The 22,126-nt window shown below is 41.9% G+C and overlaps 2 protein-coding genes across 9 annotated transcripts in view; one reads left to right on the top strand and one right to left on the bottom strand.

Moving 5' to 3' along the window:
- LOC125763366 (uncharacterized) overlaps positions 1-22,126 on the bottom strand; it is a 391,039-nt gene that overhangs the window by 314,533 nt on the left and 54,380 nt on the right. The gene's annotated exons all lie outside the window — the stretch shown is intronic.
- The window catches only part of LOC125763564 (LIM domain transcription factor LMO4), a 168,339-nt gene that overhangs the window by 138,757 nt on the left and 7,456 nt on the right, over positions 1-22,126 (top strand). For 5 of the 8 annotated variants that reach the window (XM_049426872.1, XM_049426869.1, XM_049426870.1 and 2 more), the window contains 2 exons: positions 2,754-3,417; positions 3,509-3,662. In XM_049426872.1, coding sequence (XP_049282829.1) covers positions 3,174-3,417; positions 3,509-3,662 — 398 coding nt within the window. In that variant the 5' untranslated portion in view covers positions 2,754-3,173. Of the gene's footprint in view, positions 1-272; positions 437-1,379; positions 1,474-2,291; positions 2,547-2,753; positions 3,418-3,508; positions 3,663-22,126 lie in introns of those variants that run through there. The other 3 variants (XM_049426873.1, XM_049426874.1, XM_049426876.1) reach the window with 3 other exon arrangements.

Raw genomic sequence — 22,126 nt, 5'->3', positions numbered from 1 at the left:
CTCTCGTCCAACGTGCAAATGAAAGAGAGATCCGTTTCCATTGAGTTACCGCTCGGGTGAGCAATGCATCTGGTGAGCTGTGAGATGAGTTCCACATTTCACTGCGTGGCAAAACATCCATATCACTTCTCACCTGTGAATCGCGCATATCCGACGCGACGATGCTCGTGATGTTCCGTTTCGGTTTTCCCGTTCTGTCTTACGGGGAACAGCTCTTTCGACACTGAAACAATTCCTTCCCCGTCCCCCATCCCCGTCAACCGTCACCCACTCGTCAGTGCGTATGGTAAGGCCACGCGGTTTTTTGGGAAAATTCGTCAGCACGAACGATGTTGACGTTTCAGTTGCCGCACGACAACGAACGCAAACGCATCAACTTGGTGGTGATCTCTGGAACTACTCAGTTAGGGAACGATTTCAAACACACTCGTAACTCGTAAGGACCATTTTCAAACAGTGGCTATCATCATTTTTGTGATCCTTTTCTATATCTTCCTTTGCTCATTTTTTTTATAGCTGTGACTTTTTGGGATTTTTTTTCTATCATTTTTTTATTGCTCGTTTGTAAGAGGAATAGTAAAAAAATTCATAAACTGGTCCCTCATTACTGTTATCCACTTTGGTTGATAAGTTTTATTGGCTTTTGTTGTATGTTTTTCAATAATAAAAACGTAAACGAAAATACAACCGATAATACGCTGAAGGCGTTGAAGAAAAATAGGGAATTTTGAGTTTTTAATTTCATTTCAACACTTATCCGAAAAACACAGCACACAAGTTTGATAAGACCCCGATTGCCGTGTTGTATATTGTCCCTTTTGTTTCAAAACCTACTCATTTTCGCCGTGCCTCGTGATCGTATCGTAAAACGTTTCGACTGTTGCTCTTCAGTTTTTATCTTGCCTCATGTTCCGAACTCTTTCTCCTTTTTCCTTCACTAATTGTGTTTATTTTATTGTCTGCCTTTTGTTCTTTCCCATCTCGTGTTCCAGGAAGTGAAGGTTTTCTACCAAAGTGAGTATATGTTGCTTTTGCTTGGCATCGTTTGATCATCAAAAATCTCATCAACACCTTTGGCCTGGGTGGTTGCTTCTCTTAGCGCACGGTGCATCCCCCGGTGCAAGCAAGTGTAGTTAAGATACATACTGTACCAATCCAGTGAAAAAAAAGCCCAATAGTATTGTGTAAAACCGAGTGTTAATGCAAGTTGTGGTGAAAAAGTAATGTGCTTAAAATGTGCACTCGAATGAAGATAGTTTTGAGTAGCAGTGACATGTTATTCGTCCATAAAGTGCACTGTGAAGAAATATCGAAAACTTGTTAAAAAAATGTGTGTAAATAAGATAAAAAAATATGCTGAAAATCTAATCTAATATTTACTAAACAGTAAACAAGCGATGCAGTTGCAATTGTAAGCAATCTGATACATTACGTCGTTTAAATCTGTCACCAAATGAATGATTTACGATTTGTGTAAGTACTATTGCTGTTTAATTAACAACACAATCGTTAACACAAAACCGGGACTGGAAAAGGCGCTTCTCCTTCATCAACCGAACCCCAAGTTTCCAGAACTCAAAAAGTGTCGTGTCTTGGGCAAAAATTTTATATGATTTTAATGAGAATCAAGATAGCACGCCAACCGTTTGGTAGCAGTTGTGAGGAAAAGCAAAACAGAATGGGAATACAATAAAATAATAGGCACCCGACAAGCGACGGTGCTTAAATTGTAAACCTAGGAATCATCCAACTCTGGCTAAAGACTGAGTCTAAAGACTACGACCGCGAACGAAACACGAAACAAAACGGATTGAAATCAAATAGTAAAATAAATAGTCAGGGAAACAATGCGCCAATTAGACAAAACAGTCCGTGCAAGTGGAAATAATAAATTTTATCTTATCAGAACAAGCAGCAAAAGTATTAGTAGTAGCAACAGTTTTGTTCATACGGAATGGAATCGAATTAAAAAACTTAATGTTTCACTAAGCAGTGCCATTCGTTGCTGAAGTGGTAGAAATCATTTATTTAATTTATTTATTTAAAATAATCTCGATCAATGGCGGAAGACGACACACGGCGAAGTGCACATTAAACATTGATAAGAAAACTTCTGCTACGAAAGGTCCTTTCCCCCTGTTTTTTTTTGACCAGCGAAAGGTTCGTCGTCTGTGTTCGCAATCTTTCAACAGATGGTCTCGAACCGCCACGATAAAAAACGTCGTTTTCTTAGCTATTTGTTTGTTCGCTCTTACCCCTTTGGCTGGTTTTATCTGTCTCTCTCTCTCACACTCTCTTCCTCTCTCATTCTGTCTCTCATCCATTTCTTCGATAAAGAAATGGAACGGAAATGAGCTTTAGATTTGCGAATGCATGCGCGAACCGCGGTGGGGGGGGAGGCAAAAAGTGCATTTGAAGCAGCTGTTTGTTTGCTGCAGCAAAGCCGTCGAGGTTGCATTTATCTGTTGTTTGCTGTTTTTGTGATTGTTGCTGTTATTGCCCACTAGTTGACGATAAATTCGATGGATGGCGGGTGCGGCGTCAATGTGATTTTGATAATGAATGGTTTTCTGTGCGGTCGGTCCGTCCCCGGATGGGCTTGAAGTGTAAACAGTGGGTGTTTATTCAGCAGATTTCTTTAATATTAAAAAAAATCAAGAGACACTCTAGTGGGGCAATGTTATTACTTTGGATTGAACAGTAAAAAAAATAACTTAAAAATATAAATTTAATTTTTTTCCATTTTTTTACAGAGTTCGTACCGAGCATCGAGTGTTTGTGTAATGTTAAAATACTGACGAATCTAATGTGATGTGTAGTGATTAGTGTTCGCAATAAGAAAAACGTCCGATTATGTGCAAACGGATCCGATGCTCTCTAGTCGCAAGTGTAATCGTGTAATTGGTGTACCGATAAACGTGTAACAATTTATCCCGTTCAATTAGTCACACAAAACAAAGAAGTGAAGAAGTGATTTCTTTGTCCCTTTCAGCAAAAAAGGGAAACCGATTGTGTGCGCGCGTGTGTGTGTGTTTTTGTGCAAAGTTGCAGTATTTCTGTTTAATTTTTTATTTTTCACCCACCCGTGTGCGTGTGCGTTGTCGCGGCCGTTCAACACGCCGTTACGACAAACGCGAAAACCAAAATCCGTCAAACTGGCCGCCTCAATAGCAATGAATCCCCACTACCATCCGTATTCGGATCTATCCTCACCACATTCACCCAGTCCGGACAATGCCGGCAGCTACCCGCAGCTAACGCCACACCATAACGGGCATGGTGGGGGTGGTGGCGGCGGTGGTGGTGGTGGCGGTGGTCCAAACTCGATGGTCAGTCAGATGGACGGTCAGCAAGGATTCCACCAGATGAACAGTGGTAATGGTGGTGGACCGGTGAAACATTGTGCAGGTTGTGGAGGTAAGTGTCGTCGACGATTTGGACGATCGCAGATCAATCTGCCAAATGCACCAACAGCACTAATGTTTTGATCGTTTACCTTCAACATTAGGCAAAATCACGGAACGCTTCTTTCTACATGCGCTGGACCGATATTGGCACAACTCCTGTTTGAAATGTTCCTGCTGTGGAGCGATGCTGGCCGATATCGGTTCCAGTTGCTACACCCGCAGTGGCATGATTCTCTGCAAAGCCGATTACTCCAGGTTAGTATTCCTGTTCTTCCTTTTAAGGACTCTAAAATATCCTTTTTATTATGTATCGTTGTTGCTTACTCCAAAGTTAACTCTTATTTGAAATGTGGAGATATTTCGTCGTCAGTCATCGAGAGGCATCGAGAACGAAATGAGAATAATTGGCAAAGAATTCTCTGTTTCCAAGGAATTTTAAAAACAACTGGAGCACTCCTCTGCGTCCAGGGAATGTTGAAACTTACTGGAGCACTTTGGCTTTCACAAAAGTATGGAAAGATTTAGAGATCAACTACGTTTTCTTCAGTTGAGATTTAGCTGTAAATTGGCAGTAAATTATAGCGTGTCTTGTAAAACCTGTAAAACCTGTAAGTCCTGTAAAACTGATCGAATAATGCTCTTTAATTTTGTCAAAAAATGTCAAAGATTCATAATTCATGAAGAATATACTTTTTTGCTTAAAGACGCAGTATTCTCGCTCTTTGATATCTCTCAAGAATATTATTCTTAAGTTGTGTAAACAAAACCTTCTTACTTTTCAAGCTATTGAACAGAATCATGTACGTAAGACAATCAAAATTTGAACTCAAGCCCCAAGAAACGGTACTTCAAATACCCTTGTAAGCGATTTAAAGTTCGAAAATTGAAACCTTAAAAGTGTACGATTGTTTTCCATCTAATATTGCTTCGTTACCCACAACAGTTTGTGGTTAGTAGTTTTGTTTCTTAACCATGAAGTAGGTGTTTGCTTTCGTTTTGTGTGTGTGTGTGTGGAAATTGGATATCTCGCCCCACTCTCCCGGCGGTTCAAAGGGATCTCACTTACGTTGTCCGTATATCGAACTGTGGTAAGATTTTGTTCGTTTCATTCAAAACCCAAAGTAGACAGCTTACGAAAATAAATTTGCATTGGACAGCTTTGTCTGTGTGTTTTGTACCATAAATATATAATTAGTTTTGAGTGCTACCAAAGGCCCCAACATTTAGACGTACAGAAACAGTGGAAATATAAAACATTTACATCGTCCATTATTTCTTCCGCTAAGCACTTTTTATGAGCCATTTCACAAACGAGAATCCAGCAGTCCATCCAGTTCCACCAAGGGAAGAAACATCCCCAGGACGATACTCGTATGCTTTCGTACTGAGCGATCTGTCACTCTTCTTGTGGTGCAGTTCCTTAAGTTTATTACTGCATCAAGCTAATTGCAGAACTGTGCCAAAAAAAGCAATCCAGCCTTGGGGGAATTTATTTCCCCGTTGCCTTTCGTTCCTTGGTCGCGTGCGTACTGGAAGATAGGCAATGATTAGATTATGGCAAAATAGAGTCACTCAGTCATGAGCAACTACTGTGTTGCGGCAGCATTTCATCCCCTCACCGGCACGTGACACTTTAAGGAATTGTTTAAGCAACTCGTGCGTCAATATTGTACCCAAGGAAAAAAATAAGACTTTCCACATCGGCAAAAGCAACATCCCAATAATCATGAGCTAAGAAGATTGATTTTTGTTCGTCTTTAAAATGGAGTCGTTTTTGCTGTAGCGGTTTTTTTTTGTTTGCCAACCTGTCCCTTGGTGTTGTGTACGAATGGAATGCATCAACCCCTGCGTACGTGTTTGCGTGCTTTCGCACTAATCCTGATTCGCTTTCGGGTTTGCTTTTTCGTTTTCTAATTTGCTAAAGCCAAAAGCTCACCTTCCTTGTGCACGCAAAAACGGGGATGGCATGGTGGAGCTATACGACAGTAGATGGTAACCTCTACTCGCCAACACTCCAGTGCGTTCTTGCCTTTCAACGCTGGATCGGTTCTCAATCTTCCTAGCCTGAGAAACAACCCACTGCCGTTGCTCTGAGTAATTGAATCATAATACTGCTAATTTAATTAAGAAAATGTCAATTAGAAACTCACTCACTACGGGTACACCAACCGCCCGGTGGACCTCTTACCCGGGCCGATGGGTGATGGTAATGGAAGCAAAGGGAAACCACCCACACCCATCATGCACCCACAACAGCATGTGAGTTTAATACATGAAACGAGTTTGGTGCTGCGGCACTATTGCTGCCTAGTGACGACTGCTATAAGCCCATCGGTGCCTTTCGTCCTTGCCTTGGTGGAAGTAGGGGTGTTTTGGCGGGAGGGAAGACAAAGCTAGAATGAATTGAAAAGTTTGCCGAAATTAACTTCCAATGTTGCCGAAGGCTATTCGGAGGTCTTTAGGGATTTTGTAGCAAAATTAAATTGGATACTATTAAATTTTTAATAGATCTACTAATGTTGTAGTGTGAATAATTTTTTAATATTAAAGATTATTCATAAAATTACACTGATTGTTCTGATGAGATAATTTAAAATTTTTAGAAAAACATTTTTATAATTTGAATCACGTTTAAATCCTTCAATGGAGTTGGTCAAATAAAAAAAACCCATTAGTCTAACAGACTTATTTGGTTGACTTTCAAATGACAAAAAAAATTTCTTCCACAAACTTATCATTGCTTTGAAGCATGCCGGTTTCTTGATACGTTCTTAGATCGCACGTTTGAACCCTGAGCCGGCGAGTTCGTACAAAGGTGCGTGTGGCTTGTTTCACCTACAAAACAGCTCACAGGACAGGCAGCCGGCATGCGAACGAAACTATAGCACGTTATTGCGTGCGTGTAGCAACTCTCCCCACCCCTCCCCCCCTTCCCCCTTTTCCAGACATACACACACACGGACATATACACGTTCACTCATATTCGGTGCACTGGACTTTTGCCTTGCCAGGGGTGAAGTGTCAATCGTCGTGTGTGAGGGCGCTTCCAGGGCTTCGTTTCTTCGTTGCCCATCCTGCGTCATTTACGCTCGTTTGGGCCCATCGTCAGCTCGATTAGCACTCTTTCGCTTCCTCCCTCTTCCGCCAGAGGGCCTGGCACCGTGGCACCCAGTGGTTGTTGGTGGTTGACCAGCCCCTCGTCAGAGGCTTTGGTGTTGAACTTGCGGAAACGGATGGGCGAAATGATTCATCAGCCCGCCGTCATCGTACGTGCAGGTGAGTGTCACACATCCAGCACGATTAGAACCTGCACATTTAACTTTTTTTAGTTGGCTATTATTGCTCGGATGGTGATCTTACAGCGCGAAAACATGTTCAATCAAGCAGTTACATATGGAAGTGGCTGGGAAATTCATCAACGAAAGTGTGTGTTTTTCCTTGTCGGCCATATTGGGACGTTCTTTTACTGAACATTCTAATCGTGTATAACGTCGCAATCGGATCTTATGTAGAACTTACAGCTCATCAAAGGGAATACATTAGAAAATTTAGTTCTTAGTTGTGCATCACAAAAGAATGACTGATCGAATAGTCAGTCAGTTCTGGTCAGCATTGTGGACCATCTGCAATAGCCTTGCGAAGAAATGAAGGAATTAATTCTTCAAATACTTCAGATACTCGATTTTTCAAGATGTAAACCATATCCAGAGGTTTGGATCTCTTACTTTGTACATAAAGACAAGTTTATAGAAATTCTCTGATATACTCTGAGTGAAGATATTCCGTCTTTTCCAACCAATTGGAATATATATTCCTTCTCCTAATACTGACATGAAGCTTAAGGACTCTGTTCTTCAACATCTGACATCTGTTGTTCTTTCTGAAGAGATCTTCTTTCTGTAAAATAAAGCTCCAGACCATTGTTTTTGTGTAGAAATGATAGCTTTTGTTTAGGAATTCTTAATTCTGAAGGATGACATATTAGCTACACCTACTCAATTTATTTTTGGATTCAGTATTACGCATCAGTATTGTTATATAAAATTTCCCAATGTATGTGTTTCATCTTTGCAGTCAATGAATCCCAATTTGTAAGACAAAAATGTCAAATTTTCTCAGGACTCTTTACCCATACCGACGAACAGTGAATGTTAATGAGCTTCACAAACGATCCCGTCATTAATGATGTCAAAAAGGATGCTCGCGTGACAACCCTCCAATAAAAAAAACCTCCCTCCGTATCGAGGACAGGATGAAACGAACAAAGAATATCAAACTTTGGGCCCTACTTTGAATCCCTGTCCCGGAGTACCCGAGTGCTCAAATCAAGATGTTTATTGTGTCACCTTCCTCCCCGTATTCGTGTGCATGTCCCGTATATTGCTGGTTTTGTTCTTAAGCTCCTTTTTTTTTTGGTGCAGCCGACGGTTCATTAGCGGGGCCAAGATATTGCGGGGAATCTTGCGCGACACGACCAAACCTACAAACGCGCGCTCATCAAGCACCCGTCAAGCAACAATGCAATCCCTAATTGCACATTGCTTTTATTGATTCGTGGCGTTCTCTTCCGCTCACTCACGTGCACGCGGGCATCTTTTATTACCGTTTTTTTTTCTTTCTTTGCTAGTGTGTATGTATTTAGTTACTGCTGCTCGGTTGCATTGCTGCATGTCCCCATTCACCGTTCAATCTAAACGCAACACTCGTTCCCATCTACCAATTACGAACATTCGCACATGAACAATGTTTCGTAATCAGTAGCGATTAGGTTGCATGAGGCTCTGGAAATTCGAAGGGGAGGAAAACTGTGGTTGCGGGAAAATTGCATACCACACTCACGAAGCAATTCCAAATCAATATATTTATGCGAACTTCTGTGCCGCAAGGCCCACCTGTGTGTGTGTGTCCTTTACTTCATTAGCCGAAAGTGTTGTTTGAAGGCAATGTTTGCGAATTTGTTGCATCTTCACTGGGACGGTCTTGAATGGGGCCGGTCTTGCACACGGAGGATAACGAATGCGGAATGAATCGACCCGTCAGGCACCTTCGCTAATGATGGCTTAAACTGCCGGTGTGTGCTGGTGTTCGTCCTTTTCCTTCGATCGTTTCCCTCCATATCAATCAATGGTCTGGTGCGCCTTATAGCACACGCATGCCAAACTCATGATTGGCATCATATTTCACCTTCCACACCTCCAAGCATCGAGGGTTGTATCGAGGTCCCCCGGTTCGGTCCACGATCTGGTTGATCGCGATCGATCAACCCCGGAACCGGGCTCTGTGGCATGCATTTTCCCTTCCGCTAATGATGCTACAATGTTGTGCTACACTCCCATATTCCCAAGGGTTGTTTTTTTCGGAAGCCGAAGACCTTGTATTTCAATTCTTGTTGGGGTTCGCCTTCCCATCGGTGGGTTTTCTTTTTATTGTTTCGATGCCCTCGCCTTGATAGTGATAGGTTTCCTTCTCGCACATGGTCACAGGAACGAAACACGTCGAAGCGTATTGCGCAAATTAAAACAGCTCTAATCAGTGCACGCTTAATGAACGCGCGGGACTGTTGTTTGTTGACTCGCATCTTGACCCTTTCTTCAGCAGCGTACATGTGTGTGTGTTTGTGTCTAGAAGGTGGGTGTGTGTGTGTGTGGGGGTGCGGATACGATGAACAAGTTGTGTGAAAATGCAAACCCGATTCCGTGGACACACAGCGACTCGGTACGGTCGTGCCAGACGGGACCGGTTTCTGGAGTTCGATTGCAGTTTTGCGGCCCCGTTCGAACCGTGAGAGATAAAATGGAAACGAGGGGGGAAAAAGGGCAACCGAAAGGTTGGGGTTGGTTCTTAAATTCCCGTGCTGCAAGGTTGAACTAAAGACGGACAGATCGGGTTGTAATGAAGTAAAGTAAAAGGACCCTTTCGGTCGTTTTCCAAATCTTTGTTTTTACTTAATTTGATGTATGAAAAAGAGAAGGTTTGCGTTGCATCATGTTCCACATCCAGAGATGAAATGATTTTTTTTTAATTTTAATATAAAATTTATTTATTTTATATTTTATTCCATTTAAGATACAATGTTTAAACTAAAATTATATTATACTTAAAAAAAATCAAAAAAATCTTTTAAATCAACGCATCCCTTTCTATCAGCTATGTTTCGCCGATAGTGATTAATCGCTAGTTAAATCTAACTTTGTTCATTTCAGCTAATTATCTCCCATTTCCCATGTTCTCGTAACCAATCGACGATCCTTGGACCCCTCGTTCAGCATTGCGATAAAAATCGGAACCATGTTACCGATAAGCAATCGAGCGAACCGGATCCACCAGTCTCCCCAAAAACAGAACGCACCACCAGAAGGGAGTACACCCCCCAACTTTTCCATGGTTTCTGTTGCTATTGTTGCATCTGCAGAGCACACTGCACACAACCGTTAAAAACCGTTGGTTTCGTGTAATGAGCATCGAATTCTCTTTGGGCCACTCATCCGTCATGTGTTTTTCTTCCTCTGCGGCGGGTTTATTTTTCGTGAGCTTCTGACTCATGGCTGGTTCCGCTCGGAGCAGCCACGCATTTGCTCTCCGCGCGCATTTGTAAATGGCTGTGAATCTGAAACGTGCTCAAATTAGCAAATATACCCCCCAATTTGAGCCACCGGCGGCTGCAAATTGAAACATTGTAGCCACAAATTGTGGGTTTGCGTCTCAATTCAGGCACAACCATCCATCCATTTTTGGGCGATCGATTCGGACGGGGTTTGTCGGGAAGGGTAGCAAAGGTTTTCGCTGATTCTCCCTGCTCGCGTGGGATGATCGTTGCGCGTGAGCTTGCGATGAGGCGCGCTAGAGAGCGAGCGAAAGCACGGAGGAAAAGATGAGTGTATAATTACGAATGTTTGTGGTTACATTAATTAAATTACTTACTGCAGCGAGGTCCACAACGGACGGTATCGTCCGCCAGAAGGGCGGACAAATGTTGTAACAAATCATTTCTATTGGTTCACGACGCTTTATTGGAGGTGATCGGCAATGATGATGATGATGATGATGATGATGATGAAGGGTACTCACGTTCGATCTTCATGCCTAGAAGGCAGATGAAGTCGTAGGATAAAGAATGAGAAGTGTATTGGAAATTACACTTACATTACGATGTGAACAATCTCTTATTAAAACATTATCCAACTGCTCAGCAACAGCAGTTTTACACGTTGTTTTCTATGTGCAATTTTCATTCATAAAGTGGATTATCAATTGTTTGCAAGGATTGTTTGATCCACTTTACATGATGAATTGAATCAAAGTACATCTCGAAGAAAAGGTACGATTGTTCGCATTCGCTCCGTTCCAATTACTGCACAAACGGGATTAAACGTTCCAAGACGTTGTATCTCCTGGGGTACTTTTAGTAAAACCGATAAGAACTCTCAACGCCTGTAGGTGTATTTGTTCCTGTGTGTTTTTTTTAAAGTGGTAGAAAATGCAAAGGATAATGATTGTTCTTGTTAGTTGCATCCTTGCTACGCCTCGGGCATAGTCAATGAAAAATGTTTGATACGATATACAGGAAAGAGAGAGATGGAAAAAAAACCCCAACCATAAAGCAAAGCATAATAATCATCAGCCGGATGTGCGCCTTGGTAAATGTATGGTGGGAGCGAAGTTCATTTCTTATTTTTTTTTGTTTATTACATTCGCAGCACAGATGTTGTGTCGGTGCGTGAATTCTTCAAACGATGCAGCTGGGTTTTCTTTAAACCATGACTTTGTTGCACTTGCCAGCTCACCCCTTCCACGGAGAGCACAATCGAAGTGCGCGTACTAATGAACGCAATCAAATCTCGTCTGTCACGTCAGGATCCTAGCGGAAATCCTACCGGAAAAAGGAAGTGATTTTTTTAAAGCTTTTCACGCTTCCTTGTGTGTATAACAAACGGGCGAACACTCGTGTGTTCATTCATTAGAATAGATGAAAAGTGTTGCGAAAATAATACAAACGCGGGAAGGAGGATTTGGAAAAAAATAAGTAGAAACCCAACTCAAACAAACGGATTAGAACTGGTAATGAGGCGATCTTACTTACCGATGGTTGGTTGAAGTGAATTTCTGGTTATGCTGCAATTAAATTTAACGTTAAAGAAAGATTATTTTTTCAAAAGTCAGAAGTAAAGAGTTATTCGTCTTTAATTTGTTGACAATATTTATTCATAAAAGAAATGAATTACAGTGGAGCGCCGATTATCCGGGTACCTTTTATCCGGCTGTCTCATTATCCGTGCAGCTTCTGAAATGACAGCTTCATATCAAATCCAGCTATGTTTTTTTTTTACTGCATGAGATCTGAGGTGCGTTTATACTCGTTTGTACTTTCCAAGGAACAGGACGTACATACATGTGTACACTGTGTTTAATAGATTTCTGAAAAAAAAATGACTATTGCTGATACCATATTTTCAATGGCTCAGACTTGAGAGAAGCTTCCGGATGTAACTCTATTTCGTTCTTGAAACTTCGGAAGTTGAAAGATTGTATAAACTAAGGATCGGAAGAATCTTCAAAAACTATCATGTAGGCGAGGAAATCTCAAAGAAGTGGATACTAATAGAATCTAATTATCCTGGATACGAATTCAAAAGCGACACAGGTATTATTATAGAAACAAGATGCAATACGGACGATGAAGCTAATTCAGCATCAGAAGATGAGTGACTGAAAAACCCTATAGATTTCAACTCTGCAAAATCGTATGGTGATGAGTTATTAGAATTCATGGACGGCAAGGACAGCTACTTAAACGTAGGAAAAATAAGGGCTAATATTAAACTGTATAATATAAACGCAAACTTGTCAACCAAAGCTTGTGAACCTTTTATCCGTGTTGTTCGATTATCCGGCCACCATTGAGTCCCAACATGCCCAAATTATCGGCACTCCACTGTAGTTGACATTTTTAAAGGCTTTTTGAGGAGTGCCGAAGAAACCCATTTTACAGTATCCTCTGGCATTTCGTGAATATTCCTTAGGACTCTAGAATTTAATATTAAAATAAAAACAGATATATTCGTTATCAACTAGAATATTCAATTATTCCACCAATTCGTTACTAGGAAACCAATATAACGCCATGTTGGCCCTTTTTGTGCCTTGCTTTGTTGTTCAACGTAGACAAAACACCAAAATGACACTCCGTTCCTTACGCATACCTTTCTCATGTCGGCTTTACCATCACGAGGAAGGATAAGAGGTCCAATCTGGTTTACCCCAATTGTTTAGGGGTAGTCATAATCAATCACTGACTCAGTTGGTCGTCCCTTCGTCTTTTTTTTGTTTGTTAAAAAACCATATGCTGTACATCAGAGTTTTCGTGCATTTGCAGCAGTCGAGATTGCCTTAAATTTGTTGCCAGAAATTGCCTCCCGAAACGCGATGCATCGGGTGAGAAGCGAAACACAATTTGTTCTAGTTTTATATAGTTGTGCCCGTTATCGTTGTTGCGGATTTTCGCGCGCGCGCTCTCTCTTTTCCCGCCACCGTTGTTTGAGTGAAGCGCCATTTTTTTGTTTGTTTTGTTTTCGTGTTCAGCCGGTACCTCATCCGGTTGTTATCCGAAACGATGCCAAGCCTATTTGGGTGCAACACTCCACACACACTTTGCGCCATGTTGATGCACGGATGCGACAGTCCAGCGCGAAATGAAGTCAGAGAAATTCAATCAATCTTTTGTTTTAATCCGCGTCCTTTCGAACGCCATGCAAGCCCCGATCCGCCATGTTTTTTTTTTGTTACTCCTCATTTCAAATCGACAACCTCAACACGGAGAGATAGTGGAAGAGTGTTTATATGCGTGACTCTGTGTGTGCTTGTGGATAGGTACAGAATTCCTAACAGAACTCCCAACGTCGATTCAAACGGTTTTTGTCACTGTTCATGCTCTTTTTTTTGTTGAGGAACCTTAGCGCGTGTGTGTGTGTGTGTGGGCGCCCGCATGACTATTCCAATTAGTGTGTATCGACAAAAGGACCTCTAAACATTCTCGGGTTTGTTAGGCAAAAGGGTACCCGCGCCCATTGTGCTCGGTAGCGAATCCCGGTGTGACACTGCCCAAAAGTCGACCGGTTGAATGACTGACGACGAATTCGCCCTGACACAAAACGTGCTACGCGGCTAAGGACACTCAAGTTCGCGAAGCGTTAGTGAGGGTGTAGCGACACGCGAACGCCCTAACAGCAGCAGCTGAATTGGGTGGTTGTTGGTTGTTTTTATCGATAGGATTTTTCTATCGCACAACAGCATCGAATAGTGGGCCGAATGCAATTTATGAATTTTTTAATTTGATTCCTCTTCACAACGAACTCACGAACGCTGCTTTCGAAAAGGGTCTGGAGCGTTCGTTGCAACAAAATTAGTTTAAAAGATATCGTCATGTTTTTTTGGTGAAGTGTGTATCTTCGAGAGGTGACATTGTTCAGATTGTGCAATTTAGATGCACACTGCACCAGAAGTGTAATTATTAAAACAAACTAGGATTGCTTTTTTTGGGCTAAATTAATGGATGAAGAAACACTTTGGAGTTATGAAGAGTTGAACTGAAGTTAGGAAAAAATGTATATTTAATATTAATTGGGAGAATGATGGGGCTAAAACATATCAAACTAAATGCGGTTGATATTATGTTGTTTTGAAATTAATTTTAATGCCTTTTTTGGGAAACTTCAAAAGATTTGCTGTACAATATGTGAGCAGTGATAAAATCTAAACACAAAACAACAACTAATCTTTTTCCCTTATAGTGTTTGAGCAGCATTGAACAACGGGTGGCTAGTTATTTGATTTTGGTTTAATTGGAAAAAACAACTAAACACTAGACCACCGACGCATCGTATCGTTTTAGCGTGGTTTTTGTATACTATGTCCGACGCATAGTGCACAGTGTGATCCCACCGAACCAAAAGCACATTCATTTCTATCCACAGCATCTGGCGAGAAGTATTGTATTGGTTGACATCAGGGAGGGAGCTATTTGAAATTTTATTAATTTTTTTTTATTTTAATGGTATAAACTGTTAGATATTATTCGAGTAAAATTATTTTTGTTTACTGTTTACTATTTACTATTTGTTTTAAAATTATTATTGCAATTAGAAAATTTGACGACTTTTTGTTTTTTTCAAAAGTATGTAACTAATTTCCAAAATCAATCAAGACACAACAACTTTTATCTTCCCCTTTCATAAAAATATAACACAATCAATCGATCAATTGAACGGGGTTCACATTCACCTCAAACCCGAACGTTCAGTTAATTGACATGCTCATGCGTTGCATTTCAATTACTTTTAGACGCTGGAAAAGAGGGATCAGCACAACATCAGTCCACAAAAAAAACGGGAAGAAAAAAAACCTTTTCAGGACACGTCCTTGACAGGGGATATCACCCTCATACTTCTAATCAGTTTGAGGGCACTCTCGGGATCGAACAAATTTAATTATTCACTTCCACGGGACGGGCTGAGATCACCACCGACCGATGCGTAGTATGGTTTTGGGGTGGAGAACAGGACGTTAAAAAAGCATAAAAGTGGTTAAAATTTAATTTGCTTTTCCAACAAAAAAAAATGCTTGATCCTTTATTTAACTTTTTTTTTGTATGTCAATTTTGCGTTCTCACTTATTCTGATCATGTGCAATTTTTTATTGTTTTTCGACACCCGTTTGCTCCCGGTTAGCGAACGTAAATTGAGTCAATTTCTTTTCCACCAGCCCCGAAAACAGACGGAATAAGGGAATGTAACGAAACATTCGAGATGCGCTGGTATCGACTCTACCACGTATACACCGTCATCTTGCAGATGGGAGCGAACGGCCTCAACGCCTAGCTGCTGCCATCGAAACCAGGAAGAAGGGAGGAAAATTTCGATTGCGTGGTGAATTTTGACGTCTCGCCCGGGTTCGGGTTCTAATTGACGAGGGTTGACGGAGGTACTATCGGTAGCTGTCACTTACGATTCGGTTTTAGTTTTTTTTTTGTTGTTGTCCATTCTCGCTGTGTCTCTTTCATTCTGCTGCTGTACTTCCCGTCTTCGTAATGCTTTTAATTCCTAGACGAGGGATAATTCCTTAATTTTCTGCCTTCCTTCTCCCATTTTCCCAATACCAGTCTGGCCGGGTTGGGCCCGGGGTGTGCAGCATCGGAAATGTTACGTTGTGTTGTGCTGCATAGACGCCGATGAATGTGGTGGACGAAATGTAATTGGTTTTCTCCCATCCTTTCCCACATTGATTCCTCCCCCGGGGGTGGTTTTGCCCTCTCGTGTAACCGGAGCTGCCCTTTTTGCTCTTTCTCTTTCGTTCTTTCGCTTGCGAATGGTTGCGGTCCCTTCTGCATTTGGTGTGGTCCAGTGCGCGGTGTCCGGTACCGGTTCCAAATCCCACCGGGAACTCTAATTTCGATATTTCGTTCCTTCCAGCTGCTTCCTCACTGGCTGGTGTAGTTTACCAACTAACACACACGGAGGCTGGCCCCTATGCTGTGTGTGTGTGTGTTTGTGTACAAGAACGTTTAAAAGAGGAATTAAAAACTTGTTCTTGATGGGTATACTTCTACTTGTTCTTTGCATGAGTATCATCATCGTGGAGGTCGCGTATCGAACCTGAAACTTTTTTGTTTTCCTTTACCATGTACCGTTCTACGCTAAACGTGTGTAGAGAAAGCTTAAAATACACAACAAAAAACGACAAAAAAGTCTCGTGATTCAGAATACAATTTCATGTAATAAATCAATGTGATATAACGTTAGTGTTGTAAGTAGTACTTTGTTCCGGTCCTTAGCAGCGTTTATTGTTGCTTTATTTGACACATTTTACATGGTTTAAGGTTAGAAAACTGAAAATTGAAGACCTAATGTGCCAAACAATCAAGCTGCTATTGATCCGAGGTTTATTTAACTAAATTAAAGATACTTTTAAATACAACTAATGTTATGGTACTTCTAGAATGGAGCGAAAATCGCGACTGCGACAGTAAATGCGAAAAGTCACTCAATACAAAGAAACGAGCGGTGACAGTTCATCTGTCATTCTATACGGCACTCGTTGGGTTTACAGTGATAACTCGAGATTCGAGTTTAATTCGTTCTGTAACACTGCCCTGCCCAACATATCACACTATTCTTCTTATCCTTCATTGTCCTGTACCAACTATAATAAAGGACCCAAAATATACATGCACAATTGCAACGACCCTCATTTTACTGTTTAAATGCACCTAAACTAGAGAGTCAATTAGCAAGTAACATTGATGTACCAGTGCCATGGCGTCTCATCTTCCGTCTTTTCGTCCAATACGATAACCAAACCAGTGAAAGATATTGCTCTTACGGTTACGAAAGTTGATACGAAAGAAAATAAGCGGAAAATTAAGCAACAATTCATTTCCCTTGCGAGATTCGCTCGCCAACGCCAGCGAAGTCTTACCAACTTTTTAAGAACTTTTTTTTTGTTGGAAGAGCGAAAGAACATATTTAGTTCACCATGATCCACACTAATTGCATGGTTGCACATTTCGATTGGCGAAGCGCAGGATTAAGTTCTATGGAGTTTGGTGGCTGTATTTGTGTAGCATTTTTTTCATGGAAAGCGATTGGCGGATCTTTTGATTAAATAAAAATCTTCCTTCGTGGTTGTTAGCAGATCATCATGCACGCTTGGTAGTGAGAGCATACGGCCAATAACCGTAAGTTATTGCACTGTCGTATAAAACGGCATCGTTGCTAATCATTTGCTTGGGCAGCGGCATCCTTCAATATGAAAGCAGCGTCAATAAATAGGACCACAATCAAACGAATGCATCCTTCTTGTGCACCGTTATTATCGGGAAGAGGTTCTCTCTCTTTTTTTTGGAGGAGAGCACACTGGATCGTCAATACCATACGAACCGAAAATTCCAACGGACACATGATCATGCCGAGTAGATGCTTTAAGGGGGTACATTGTTGCACAATGTGTTACCGTGACCATTGCGTGCCAATTTGCACAGGGTTTAAGTGTAGGCTTATCCCTCGGTCAAAAAGGTATGTAATAAGAAGGGCAATCGTCTCATTATTTCGGTTTTCCCGTTTCTTCTTCTTCGGGGCATATCCACAATGCGGTCATTAGTGCACCACATTCGGAGCCGCTGTCATCAATTTGATTTGTTTTAATTTGGACTTCAACACGTTTTTCGGAACGGTTCTTTTTTTGGGCATCGGTTGCAAAAGTGGAATGAGATTTTTTCTTTAAGTAGATTGACGTCGAATCGAAACAGTACCTCGCAAGAATGCAAAACAATTCCTCCGAAGACGATCGAATGTGGAAACGAGCGGTTGGCACACGAAAGGCACATGATGCGTCGGTGTATGTGTATCCGTTTCCCATTCAACCATTGCGTTCTTCTCGGCTGTTGCGAGATGCCTTTGGAAGGACGATTCCTGTTTCCGGGGCACGCAAATTGTGTGCGGAATGATTGGTTCGTTAGCGACTAATGAGGAAAGCAGGAAGGATTCTCCCATACTTTGTGCCCACTTTAAAGATGGGAAGTAACTAAGAACCTCTGTGTTTCCTTCGAGTAGGTCGTTGTTTTCGTGCTGTTTTTTTTTGCTGTTGTAGTTGCTGTGCAGCTTTGACAGGAATACAAAATAGCGTTTCGATTAGTCGGTAGTAGTTTGTTGGGGAGGTTTTATTTCAGCGGTTAACGACCGGAGGTTGCATGCATTTTCTAAGAAGATTACATATTATTCATTACAGTAATGAACTCTTGGTTTAAACGAAAACCAAACTCAAATCAAAAGTGAAAGCTTTTTAAATAATGCCAAGCTAAAAGAACAAACATATGTTATTAAAAAAAAATATTTTTCAATGTTTAAAACATATTTTTTCCTCCCACTAACAGGCTTATGTTGCGAGTAATTTGATTCCTTTTGTTAGTCGCAAAACATTAAATTACGAGAACAGCAAGCACAATAAAGAAAATCCTCTTTTTTCAAATCTAATCTAGCAGAAAATGTGTTTTTAAACACAAACGATACCCACCCAGGCGCGGGCCCGTCTCGGCTGTTGGTGTTAAATTAATTTAACTCTGTTTACCCTTGCATCGCGTTCGTTTTTCGTCCCTGCCAGGTTCATCGTTCCGTTTTGAACGGTACCCAGGCATCAGGAAGCAAAAACCGACAACCTGGTGTCTAGTCCTACATCCTGAGATAGGTGTTCTACCGTTTTTTTTTTGGTTTGAAACGGCATTATACAGCGGGCTCTATATGGATGAGTACCCAACGGTACTCATCGCAATCCAATCAACTCGGGAGCCCAACAGGTGAATCCTGTTGTTGGCTACAGCTTGGCCCTTTAGCTGTCTTCCTCTCTCTCTCTCTGGAGCTCTCGCTCGTGCGTCATCTTAACGTGTACTCCTCCATCCCTGAGCGATAATTTGATCAAAGACGAAGCAAACATAGAACCGGGTGCCGGGTGCCTACCACACTGCCATCAATTCAATCCCGCAAAATCCCTTCAGCAAATGAACCTCAATTCAATCAGCAAAATTAGCTCAACATGAAATCATCATCACAGAATCATGAAGCGGGAAGCAGAAGCAGTAGCGGTTTTACTCCGAGTGTGATCATCATTACAGTTAGTCATTGCCGCATCCTAGTGGGTTTTGTTCTCGTCTCCCAGTCTTGAATTTTCTTCATACACACACAGAAGAAAAAAACGACGAAGAAATGGAAAGGTCGGATGGAGCTTTTCCTGAAGGAAAGGTGGGAAGGAAAACCACGTTTTGGAAGAAAATTGCTCCCAAGCACTGATCGTAACCGGGCGAGAGGGACGAACGACTACGAAGATTCGGGAAGATGAAGGGGGAAGATACGTTACCATGCTGTGCCAATCTTGGATCGGTTTGTGGAGTGTCTTACTTCATCCCCTCCCCCACAACCCCTTTCGGAGCGACTGTTGCGCTTGCATCTCCGGACGGCTGCAATCATTTTCCATTTCTATAATCTCTAATGAATTTTCACCAGCCCGAACGGTCGTCCTCTTTGTTCCTTTGCGTGTATGTGTGTGTATGTATGTAGTTGTGCAAATCGTTCACATTCGTCTCCGCTTGCTGGGCTGCCCGTCCCTTGCACGAGTCATATTCACAGACACAAAGTAACTGTTGCCTGGGACGACGACTGCTTCCAACCATTTCAATTCTCTTCGATCATTTCAATTTATATTGTCCGTGTCGTTCGCATTGCGCGCGTCAAAAGGATAATCTATGTAAAGTTAGGGCGACGGTAGGGGACAGTGCCGTATGACTCCTTTCGTTTGCTTTCCCTTCCCACTACTGCCAGCCCGATATTTATCTGAGTAAATTTGCTAAACGGAGGAAGAGAGCCTATACGATGATTACTGGTGTTCTGTGTGAGAGAACCACTCACACAATCGGTAACTATTTCGGGTCTGGTAGTGCGCCAAGGGAACCCGAAGCTGTTAGGTTTGAGTGTGCTGTGTTGCACGATACGGACAGGAATGTCCTACCAAGCGGTAAGGAGCACTTGCAATTCTCCCGTCCACTTCCCGTCAGCGTTAACTGGCAGCATCCCACCGAAACAACCGATGAAATTAATTTAAGTGATGATAAATGGGTGTACGTACGGGTATACGGTAGGGTTTGAAAAATATCATTTCCAGTGATTGTACGCAATTTCACCATTATAGGGAGGGGCGGTGCGGGAGAGGTGCCAGAGGGAGAATGGGAAGTAGATACAACGACAGAACGATGGAGCCTGATCGAATTGTTTGTGTAGTTGTAGTTCCAGTTCGTCCATGTAATGCTTTTCCTGGGGAACGATACCAACTGGCGAAAGGTAACGGCCTCACTACTTCACACAGTGCTTACTGAAGCACATCGAACGAAATGGATGAAATGAACTGGTTTCGATCCGTGAGAGCGAGTTCGAATTGTTCGACGTGCATGAAACACCATGCGCCTCCATGACACGCATGAAGGTTCCTATCCAACGCGCCTGGCCTATTAGAATGATAACGAGTGCCGAGCTGAAGCCAAACCATTTCATGTGGCACTAATGATCGTAGCGAATCATCTGAACGAAACCCTCTAACAAACCAAAAACTATTTCACCCTTTTTTGTGTAAGTCTCTCTTCGCGTCCGAATCGATCTAACCTTTCATTTACTGGGATTGTGTGTACGCAGATCGCGTATCGGGAACTCAATACACGGACACTCGCATAATTATTTGCAAAGTACCTACCGATAAAGCTGTTTCTTATCGCTCATTTGCCAAGATGGAATTCTTTTTTTAGTGTAGAGTAGATAGGGTCTCTTCTATTTGCGCTTTTGTTAATAATTTTGTTACAATCAACTGCCAATGTTAAGGAATTCTTATTGGAAAACCCTTTAGTAAAGCGAATTGCATCTAAGAAAAGATCAATCCGGAAAGAAACTAATTCCTCTTATTCAGTTCAGCACGCAATCGAACCAAGGTCGGTAGCCCTTCGGTTGCATTGCTGAATGGGATACTTACTCGACAATTCGTTGAAGTGTTTACCCAAGGGTAGATGTACGATTACGAGTCTTGAAATAATGTCAGCTGACCATTGCTCGATGGGACCCACGTATGAGCAATAAAATCTTCAACCGTTTTCTTCAAAGATGTTTTTAAAATGAAGAATAACGCGTTGTTGCTTTTTGGAGTAAATTCTAGAAATTCTTGAGGCTTTAGACATCTCCAAAAAACATTGGAAAATGCGTTATTTTTTTATCCACAAAATGATCAACATTCATTCCCATGCCCGGCAAGATAAATCATCATTCCATTTCTAACTTCCAAATGTGTTCCACCCACAAGCCGCACGCGTTGCAATCGGCCCCCGAACAGAATCGCACCACCGCACAACATCTCCGGTGTGTCTGCACGTCGTCTGTTTCATGATTTCGTCTTTCACCGAACTGTTGCTGTTCTATGCCCCTGTTACCCTTCGTCCTTACTTGCTTCTCCATTTGAGCTCCAATTCGTCCTGATTGCTGCGTCCGTAACAGTAGCCGTCGCTTACCCACCCAATGCATCCAATGCTCCATCCGAAGTTGGCGACGAAAATTTCGCCCTATTCATGTCACTCGTTTGAAAGTGTGTGTGTGTGTGTGAGTGTCATGATTTTCAATCACAATTGTATTTGATTTTCTATTCCTCGCAACTTTTCTATGGTACATTAATTTGTGTGACGTACTGGGAGGAATCGAGGAGTCAACCGGCTTTAGTGTGGCGTATGATGGTGAGGTGAGGTTTTTTTTTGTGTCGTACTTCTGCTCTGCCTGTTTCGGATGTGGATGGGCGGAAGATCACCCCGCTGGTCTATATATGTGTGTCGTGCATGTGTTCTACACGACACCAAACCAACGTTGCGTCGTCGCCATCGTCTGGTTCGCATTTTTGGCATTTCTTTTGCCCATCCTCTGAAGCTGAAGAGTAACCGTAACAACCTTGACGAAAGTGTTCCGAGGTTTGGTGAAAGGACGAGAATGGATGGTTGTTTGATTCATTGGTTTCGAGACATCCCGGTACTAGTTTTCTTCCATCTTCTTCACAAACGAACGGCAAATATCATCCTTCCCAAGGCACGGGTGACGTAGCGACGTTAAGAGCAAAAAGGGAGCAAGGGAGTGAATGGGGTTTTTTTTCTTCCTCAA

Source organism: Anopheles funestus, chromosome 2RL (assembly GCF_943734845.2).
Source record: "Anopheles funestus chromosome 2RL, idAnoFuneDA-416_04, whole genome shotgun sequence".
Classification (NCBI taxonomy): domain Eukaryota; kingdom Metazoa; phylum Arthropoda; class Insecta; order Diptera; family Culicidae; genus Anopheles; species Anopheles funestus.
This window is presented reverse-complemented; position numbering and strand designations above follow the sequence as displayed.